Source organism: Kryptolebias marmoratus, linkage group LG23 (assembly GCF_001649575.2).
Source record: "Kryptolebias marmoratus isolate JLee-2015 linkage group LG23, ASM164957v2, whole genome shotgun sequence".
Lineage (NCBI taxonomy): Eukaryota > Metazoa > Chordata > Actinopteri > Cyprinodontiformes > Rivulidae > Kryptolebias > Kryptolebias marmoratus.
The window spans coordinates 13,108,685-13,118,965 of NC_051452.1; the positions used below are offsets into that span (position 1 = coordinate 13,108,685).

Genomic DNA, 10,281 nt, shown 5'->3' on the forward strand with positions numbered 1-10,281 from the left:
GGAAATAAATTACTGCTATTAGTGTCGTGTTCTGCTATTACTGTATGAAATAGTCAATGCGGCTGCTTAAGAAACTAGTCCGTTAAGGATGAGAACTGGGGTACATTTGATGCTCTTTAGCAAATGTTGGATTAGGTTCTCATATTTCATGCTCATTACAGTTGCTTTGTTGCAGCCTGTTTCCTTTCTTGGCTTCGGGAGAGTTCACAGTACGTCGCCAAGAGCAGTGATTTGTCTTCTTTGGACCATAAAAGGTCATTTTGGGTATTATTCGTGTCTCTTCGCTCTGTTGTATGGGGACGACAGGAAATAGGTTTGATTATTTGATTTATGTGTGTGTATTTTTTTTTTTAGCAGCCTCTGTGTGAGTTTTAGTTGCAAAATTTGTCTCAGACAAGAGTAAATACCATGACTAAACAACATCCATTAACGGTTCTCCTGTGACTCCTCCACCCCGCAGTGTGCTGCCTGTCTCCAGACTCGCTACATCAGCTGTGGGATGTAAGTGCAGCAGGCACCAACAAAACAGCCTCGGAGGTGTCCTTCATGTCTTTGGCCAAGAGCCCCGTGGACTGAGGCGGGGTCCGGGTGACCACCAAACAGGCTATTTCGGCGTCCCCGTCTGTGGAGCAATTAGGCTGGTTTTGTGTGTGTGTGTGTGTGTGTTTGTGTGTGTCCGTGGGCTCCAGCTGTCAGGAGGCCTCTGTCTCCTGGTCTTGACATGTCTCCAATACACCCCACTGTGAGTCTCTCTGTGTCACAAACTCCACAGACCCCAGCAGGGCCCAAGGCGAGCTGTCCGTCATCTCACGCACGTATTTACCCGCACATTCCCTCTCTGACAAGCTCTGCACGTGCTGCGTTTTCATTGATACGGTCCTTCTGGCGTCGTGGCTGGAACGTCTCTCTCGCTCTCAGTGTGTTTGCCTGTGTGTGTGTGTGCGGTGGCAGTAAACATGGAGGTGGCTGGGGGCCACGCCAAGTCATCCGTGCTTCCCCTTATCGTTTTAATCACCTCGTTAGGCGCAGCTAGTCTCCACACTCACTGGCCACCGCTCCTCCTCTGGAACCATGCCCTCCTGACCTGACGCCGGTGGTGCCACCGGGCACAGGGAGGCATGATGGGAGGAGGAAGGAAGGAAAGAGCACAATACAGACATCTGAAACATACACAGCCTCATCGAAAAGTGTGGCAGGTGCAATGGAAGAGGGCTGATTTAGTTAATAAACTTGGTTAAGCCATTAGGAAGTCGTAAATTCACAGTAAACACAAAAATGTAAAATTTTAACGAGAGCTAGCTAAATGCTATTACTCAAAGGACTCTGAAAATGACAGCTCTGATCTTTTAAAGTGGGATTCTGTGGTAAGGATATAAACAAATACTATCTTACCTGTTGTAGATAGCTCTTTGAATGACCTCAGTTTGGAGAAATGGAGTTTAATACAGAAACTGTGCAATCTTTAGTCGACAGCTACACACAAATTAGGCAACTACCACTGGTGGCGGAGATATTTAGGAGTCGTTGGAGCATCGCTAGGTGGCGGCACGGCTTCGTTTAACGGATTCCAAAACAGACAACTTGTACAAAAGACCTCCAGGTTTGCTACATAAATGCTAGTGAACAGTAGTCCAGTTGAAATTCAAGTCACTGCAGTTCTGCGGAAAACTTTAGGAAAGCAATGGAGCAGAATAAGTTTCAGGAAATAGTCCTCACCACGACGTAGATGCGCTCTGATGACTCTTGAATATCTTTGACCTCAGTTGTAGTCAAGAACTGTCATGACATAATCACTTAGGAAATAAACAGAAGTGCTTATTTATTGCTTTTCCTGATTGTGAAAATATAGCAGGCTTGTGTGACTTTTCGCTTGGGTTGTGTCCCGATGGTGCACGTGTGCACGGATCGTGCAGTTCATGTATTCTGACGAGCGAACAGCTATTTTGATGTTCCTGCAAGATGTATCCCAGGCTGCACAGGAAGGGCTACAGCTAGCTGCTGTTGCTGCAATTTGGTGTCCTGACCTCAACCCAACAGGACAGAGACTGTGAGCCAGGCCTTCTGTCCAACATCAGTGTCTGACCTCATGAATGAGCTTCTGGAAGAATGGTCCAAAATTCCCCAAAACACTCCTAAACCTGTGGAAAACCTTCCCAGAAGAGTTGAAGCTCTTATAGCCACAAAGGTTGGGCCAACATCATATTAAACCTCCATAGATTAAGAATGGGATGCCACTCAGGTTCATATTGTTGTGAAGAGAGGTGAGCGAATACTTTTGGCAGTATAGTGTAAGTTTTAGCACAGTTACAAGTATCTGGTCATTTGAATGAAATCTGTGAAATGTTTTAATTAAAATGTTTAAATTTACTCACCTCTCAGGCTGACCTCTAAAATTAGATTGCACACATGACATATCCAGTCAGACGTAGAATTTCAAATAAACATTTCCATGGTTGCGAAGATGTTTTAAATGATGGTTTCATTTTATCACAGCCACTTAACCACAGATTTGTTAAAATAAACAGACAAAAAACAATTTACGGTACATATTATTTATTACTTAGAGGGACGAGTTAACAATATTCTCCCTGTCTATAGTTATAGCCAATTAAAGAAGATATAAATAATTGTTTTAAATGGCTGAATTGGTGTTTTAACCTAAATAAACATGTAAATCTTAAAGTTATAGTTCAGATCTTTTGATTTAGGGTTTTATGGTAAGACATTTAATATCTTACCTGTGCTAGATAGCTCTTTGAACAACCTTAGTTAGCTCACTCTGACGAGCTAATGGCTAGTCTGTGTGGGACCAAGACCAAAGTGGATTGCTTCCATCTTAAAACGACACCAGTCTCAAAGGTTATTTTTATCTATCTTTTATTTTTACTCAATTATTTACACAGAAAGCAAGACCAAACAGCAACAGGAGCGACTGTTTTTAGCACGTCTGGTGCAGTCTGGGACATTTCTGCTCAGGTAGTTTGAATATTTCTGCCAGAATAAAACGCAAATTTGACAGTGACGTAAAGCTTTTTAGTGTTTTCATGAAGCACTGGGAGGTTTTTGAGACTACAGCTGTTTTAGCTGTTTTAGCTTTGCTCCTGACCCCGCTCTGACTAGCCTTTAGCTCATTAACCGTATCAGAATTAAACTCTATTTGTGAGCAAAATGAGTCACGAAGAGGAATGTTTCAGTACTGAGTGATTGTTTTCAAAATCTCCGTTTCGAAAGCTTCGAAATGATTCGTAGTTTGTTGGAATTTGGCGATTTATCACCTGACAAACAATTAGAGAGTGCTGGTTTGAAAAGTTAATTTTGATCGGTCTGGAGGGTTGTCATCAAGAATTCCAGCCCTATATCCAAGCTTCAAAATGACTCCAAACATTATATGGAGGGATTTCCCGGCGCTACGACATCCAGCAGGAAAAAATGATTAGTTTTAAAGGAAATTAAAAGGATTATTTCTGAAGATATACCTCTTAGAAAACTTTGATGTGAACATAGATTGATATTTTAGTTAACAGGGTCCCTAGATGGTGTTTTTTATTAACTAATTTTTATGTAAATCTCAGTTAAGACAACAATTGAGGCAAAAATTGAACCTTTTTGCACTGCAGCCTGAGCTTATTCTGTAAGCCGAGGTCGTTCACAGATCTATCCGATACTCAGATCAGATTTGTCGGGTTTAAAATGTTTTTACAGAACCCCACTTTAAAAGATACAAACTCTCCCTTTAAGTATAAGCTCTTGAACAGCTAATTTGTATGAGTTTTAAAAAAGCGTCCGATGAATTTCAGATGATGGTTTAATTTAGGTTAGTTTGAAACACCAGAATCTGGTTTTCCATGCAGGGAACTGAGAGTAAAAATAAGGAACTTTTAGTTTTGTTTTGATGTTTAAAAAAATCCAACATGATAAGAACAATTATTAAGTGTCTCTATGAAGAAGCATGAAGCCAAACCTAAAGATGAGTTAGATAATTAGAGTCAGGTTGGAGTCTCTTCCTTTCCGTGGCCCCCAACACGCCCCGCCACAGCCCTTGAAACTGTTACTTCTTTTAATCACTCCTTTATTTTACTGAAAATGCACACACGTGCACAAACTCACAACATGTATGTTTTTGTTTTGTTTTTTTTACCCCCTCCTTTCAGTCCTTTATCATGCACACATCTCTGCCTTCCCTTTGCCCACTGCTCCCACGGGAGGCAGAGCGCTCAAGGGCCGAGGGGCGTGAGGAGAGGGAGGAGAGGGAGGGAGGAGGCGGCGTTAGACAATGCCCAATCCTCAAATATATTCCGTCCCCTCCGTCCATGAAGTGAGCCTTTATTAGTGGGGATCGTTTGGATCTTATCTCACACATGATGCTCGGTGGATGAGGGGAAGAGGAGGGAAAGAAAGATACCGTGGAGGGGGGGGGATTTATCTGCGATCTGCCTGACTCCTGACGAGGAAGAGCCTCCGCTTATCTTCATCCTCTTCATCCTCATCTTCCACAGGCGGACGGATGAGTAGCCCTGCCGCACTTTCACTTCTGTATCAGCTCATCTCACCTATTGTCTGTGCCGCCCGAGATCACACGGAGGGCTGACTGATCCCTGCTTATCGCCATCATCATCATCACCTCCTCTCTGTATTATTTTTATTATTTGTTCCTCTCCGTCTCCTTCCAAACCTGAGCCGATCTCCACGCGACTCCAGACTGGGTTTCATCAAGATCTCTCCGCTCGACCTCCCCTCCCCAACCTCTGCCTGAGTGATGTTGCAAGTTCGCAGCTGGAAAAAGTGAAACAAGTTTCTAGTCTTTCTTATTTTTCTTTTTTTCTTTTATCTTTTTTTTCCAACCTGAATGCTCATCCCCTCTTTTTTTGACATCCGATGCTCGTTTGGCTCCTGGAATATGAGTTAATTTGGAGTTGAGGTTCCGCTCGAGCGCCTTTTTTACTTCCATTAGAAAAAGAAAAAAGAAATTGCACAAGTCTTTGTCAAGGTAAGGCAAAAAAACATCTTAAAAAAACCCAACAATAATAGAGTTTTTCTCCTAAATAATTTTTTTTTTTTTTTTTTGCTTTTTATTCAATTAAATGTTTTTTTTCTGGTAAAAACTGCTGTAATTCCTCCCAGCAGATCAACTTTATTATCATTGTTATATTTTTCCATCATATTTGCTGTCAAGTCACGGTGGCCTCAGCGAAGCAGATGTGTTCTTCACACTGTGACAGATGGCCAACTCCGATTATGTTAATTCACAAAAAAAGGAGCAGCTTCTTCCTTTAAAATATATATTTTTAAAAAGGATTAAAAACAAGAAATCTGAACCGACATTTATAACACAGATGTCTTTTTTTTCTTTCTAAATATTTGGCTTTTTTATCTTGAAAATAATAATATTTCAAATGAAGCATTGACTGCATTTGGAGTTATTTATTATTTAATGTATTATGCAATAAAGTGCATTTAGATGTGTGGGGGGCCACTTTCAGGGGCCCCACAAGCAGTGGTTCCTCCAATGGGGCCTCAGACACTTTTAATTAAATCTTAATGAGAATTCCTAATTAACTTCTCCTTTTTATTGATTTACTCCTGTTTTTTTTTTTTTTTTTTTTTTTTTTTTTTTTTTTTGTTTTGTTTTTTTGTGTTTTTTTAGTAGGATATTTAGAAGGCTAAAATTGACCATCATATCTCGTTTTTCTCTCCCGGTGAAGAGCCACCCCACCCCCGGCTGAGTGGAGAAAATGATGCTGAGTCCGGATCAGGCCGAGGCGGACCTCTCCTGGACCCAGTCCGACCCGGAGACGATGCTGAACGGCCTGAAGTCGGCGGGCTGCGCGTCCGACGAGCCGGCGGAGGGAGAGGAGCGGGCCAAGTGCAAGGCCGAGCAGCCGCTGAGCCGCGAGGAGAAGCGCAGGCGGCGGCGGGCCACGGCCAAGTACCGCTCGGCCCACGCCACCCGGGAGCGCATCCGGGTGGAGGCGTTCAACGTGGCCTTCGCGGAGCTGAGGAAGCTGCTCCCCACGCTGCCGCCGGACAAGAAACTCTCCAAGATAGAGATCCTCAGACTGGCTATTTGCTACATCTCCTACCTGAACCACGTGTTGGACGTGTGAGAGGGGCCCGGACAATGTGCCCGTGGGGTGGGTGGGGGTCTGGAACCTGGACCCGAACGCGTCCCCGGGCGCCATTTTTTTAAAGGGGGGGCCAGTAAAGGTTGGCGGCAGCTAGCTAGCGGGCGAAGCTGGTAGATTGGTGTTTTCAAAGCGCAGTATTTTTAAAACCTTTTGCAGCTGAGATTGAATGCAGACACTTTTAGGTTGGCCAAATTCAAAGTTGTTAAAAAAGGGGAGATTTTACACTATTAAAAAAAGCATATCATGACTTTTAGAGCCGATTCAAACACCGAAAAGTAAGGAAGCCCGGACAGGACATGGTTAGAATTTTATTTTCCCACGTTTTCTCGCGTTAACAACCTATTTATCTTGCTTTTTTTTAGATAATGGGTTAATCTATTTAATTCGGCCTAGAAAATCAAGTTATCTTGCAAAAAAATATTTTGTCATATCAGCAACTATCGTTGACCAACACATAGCAATACTGGAAATGGCAGTAATGAGTGAGACTGGTCTGGTTAATTGTTTGTTTTGGGTTTTTTTTGTAATGCAGTTTTTTTTTTAAACATTTTTTTTTAACAGACACACTATTTTATTGGCCTAATAAGGTTGTAAAAAAATAGAGTGGGGAGTTTTCTGATCTAAAATATCGTCAAAATGTCTTTTCAAGCTGACTAAAACCTTAAGGAATGTTCAAATCACTGAGAAGTATGGAAGCCCAGAAAGGACATCCTTAGAATTTTATTTTCACAGCGTTTTCCTGCGTTAACAACCTATTTATCTTGTTTTTTTCAAGATAATGGGTTAATATATTTAATTTGGCCTAAAAAAATCTTGTTTTTGTGCAATAATTTATTTTCTCACTTCAACAAACTACATTGAATAGCACAGATCAATATTGGAAATTGCAGTAATTTACTTTTTTTTTCTACAATCACACTTTGTTTAAGTTGGTCAAATAATGGCGAATGGGGATTTTTGCGTTCTAAAATAATCTCCACACATCTTTATAAGCTGGCTAAAGTCTTAAGGAACGTTTGAATCGCTGAAAAGTATAGAAGCCTAGAGAGGCCATGCTCCGAAACTTATTTTCGTGACATTATTTCAAGATAAAGAACTATTGGTCTTCTCTTCTTGAGGTAACGGGTTTAATTTGATTTAGGAAAGATCATTTCAGTTCATTAAAGTAAGAAATATTGTTTCTATGTCTCATTCTGTTAATCATGAGGTCAAACCAGCTAGTTATGTCAGGATAAAAGAGTTTGCTCATGGTATCTTTAAAAATAATGCTTTCTCTGACAAATTAGGCAGATATAATCTCCCCTCTTGCATTCATATCAGATTTCTTCTAAGTTTTCAATCACTAAAAATGGACAGAACTGTTGAAATGAGGCCAGTTCTCCCCCTTGGGCTTCTCCACACCTTACAGTCGTCCCTCACTGTGAGGCCAGAGTTGGTGATTTCTGTGGGAAATCGGTCCGAATCGAAGCCTTTCACCGAACAGGCAGAGCAACAAGCGCCGAGTGGTTTCAGCTGTTGGATGCAATAATAAAAATGATCATTTAAAAATAAATAAATAAATACCACATACCCTGATGTACAGTGTGGAGGGGGAGGGGGAGAGGGAGCCCCCCCGAGGCGTTCATGTTTCCAGGAGGAGAAAAAGATTATAAGCGTAAAAAAAAAAATTAGACTTTTTAAACGGATTTGAATTTTCCACACTCAACCAGCACCGTAAATAATATTAGTTTAATCCCGTTTGATTTCATAAAAGAAAAAGAAAAATTAAAAAGCCCATCCCCCCTCCTCTCTCTACCAGGGTGGTGTTTAACAAATAACCACTGAGGGCATTTTTCACGTCAGAATGAAAGGATGTAAAGGACGTAGCTGCTTTAGATCTGTAGCTTAGATGATGTTTTTCCGTGAAGGAAATGGAAAAAAAAAAAATACACAAAAAAAAAGAGACTCAAGTGCCACTTATGACAAGAAATTGTGACCTTAATCATTTTTAATGTGTATTTATTTATTTATTTATTTATTTATTTATCTATTTATTTGTGTTGATCCTATTGGTAATTAATTTATAGGCTGGCGTCTTTTTGTATAAATGTATATTGTTTGTTGCTTCTATATTTTAGGCTGTGAAGTTGAAAATGTGATGGTGTTTCTTTGGAGAAAAAAAAGGCACTTTCTGTTATTCACTGCATTTGTTGTTTTGTTTTTTTATGTATGTTTGATGTCTTTGTTTGTTTGGATGATGTCCGTTGTCTGATCATTTTAGCAACGACGAGCACTTCGAGTTGGGGCGTCTCGTGGCCCCCCACAGACCATTTGCTTCCATGAAATGTGTTGAGAAGTTTCTCATTTTCGGACTCACTGCGGTGTTAAGAAACATCGTCTGATTAAAATATTTATTTTTATTTTTTTCCAGTTAGTTCTTACATCCGAGGGGTCATCATGTGATAGCGACACCTCTTCTTTTGCTGTGACCAAAAACAACGTGCTAATATTAGGCTATTATTTTAGATTAAATCTGTTATTTATTTGTCTCTTATTTGTATTCCGGAAAATTCCAATAAGTAATTTTCTAGAGAAAGTTTAGGGGGGGGGATTAAAAAAAAAAAAGAAACAACATATCTTCTATCCAAAGATTTTTTTGTCTCTTCAGGGTTGTGTAGGCTACTTGTTGCTTTATGCAGATTTTTAGTAGAACTATCGTGTGACGGCTGGTTTCTTATGGACAAACTTTTTCATATTTTCCGGTGTTATTTTTAATTAAAAAAGAAATACCTAATAAAGAGTCCTTTTCCTGTTTCGAAGCGCTGTTCGTGCCTAAATCACATCGGGTTTCATCTTAGTACGCTCAAGAAAATTAGCTGCTAACATCAGACACCTCGGCTAAAGCTATGGCAAGCCATTTTATCGGGAAGTAGACGAGAAATTTAAAGCAGATATTCAGAATCTCAAATAAGACAATTTCATTTTTCCCGTTCATTCTCATCCAATAAAACAAGACTCTCTCATTTCAGACATATGATCCTACTCTCGTTAGTCGTATCATTTTATATGTCACAAAAATGAGGAATTATTCCAGAAATCTCTCATATGATCTTAAATTTAGGCATCAGTGATATTGGGAGATGTCTAAAATGTTAAAAAGAACTTTCCCAACAACCTCAGCTGTGGAGACCCTTAAATATAGTTTTTACTAGTAGAAATGTTGTTTTAGATATTTTACATTTAAATTCTGGCTAGTCAGAGTGTGATGAAACTCCACAGATCATGTGACTGCTTGAGTGTTCACGTGTCTGTTGGCAGAATCTATCAAGAACCAGTGGACGGAGTTTATTGAAACTTTCAGAAAATGATCATTGAACGTGCATCTACAAATAATTACCTTTTGGAGTCAGCGTGATTCAAGGTAACCGCCACAATCGATCGACCTTAACAAACACAAAAACGACTGTAACTACCAGTTTCACAGATTTTGAGGTAAAACTTGGTGTGGTAGTAGCTGAGAATAATCCCTAATAAATACTCCAAGCACTGCATTAATCTTTGATGTGTAAGGCAGTGGGCGACATGCGCTCCTTCAAGGCATGCTGGTTTCATTTTGACTGGAAGGAATACTTCCGTTAAAAAATTAAACGAGATAGAAGAGTCGTTTGATTATATGTTACAATGGCCTGCCGTAGAAGGTTGAGCTGATTGGATTGAGGGATGATGTGAGGTTCGCGCTCAGGCCAGTGCACACGTGTACACACTGGTTGAGAAAGCCCACACGCACACAAACATTTGTTTAGTCCTGTTTGCACACACACACACACATGTTGAAAGGTGAAATAAACGCAGTCCCAGTTTAACACGGGGATGAAAGCTCGGCCCAAACACACACTCACACTGCAACAGACTGAGTGGATGCACACAGAAGCCCCTTCCTGCATGCACCGCCTCACACACACTCAGTGGTCAGCAGCTAAAGGCAGTGGTAGGAGCTACATGTATGCTCCTGGCTGAAAGGCTCCCTCCCTCCCCAGAGAGGGGGCAGGTGTTACTCCAGACGAGCCAAGACAACCAAATTACTGGCCGTCTGGCACCTCCCGTGGGAAACCCGGCGAGAAAGAAGGGATGGGAGAGATGGAAATTTATGAGCGAGCGAGATGTAATATTGCCAAAT

General features: G+C 40.9%; 1 protein-coding gene across 1 annotated transcript; it reads left to right on the forward strand.

Annotated features, from left to right (window-relative positions):
• Positions 1-4,141: 4,141 nt before the first annotated feature.
• nhlh2 (nescient helix loop helix 2) lies at positions 4,142-8,094 on the forward strand. Its single transcript, XM_017432787.3, has 2 exons — positions 4,142-4,987; positions 5,703-8,094. The coding sequence occupies exon 2, from the start codon at positions 5,733-5,735 to the stop codon at positions 6,102-6,104; it is 372 nt and encodes a 123-aa protein (XP_017288276.1). The 5' UTR covers positions 4,142-4,987; positions 5,703-5,732; the 3' UTR covers positions 6,105-8,094.
• Positions 8,095-10,281: the final 2,187 nt, after the last annotated feature.

Excerpts from the sequence above, each read along its gene's own strand:
- nhlh2 (XM_017432787.3), top strand. The coding sequence starts at position 5,733 with ATGATGCTGAGTCCGGATCAGGCCGAGGCGGACCTCTCCTGGACCCAG.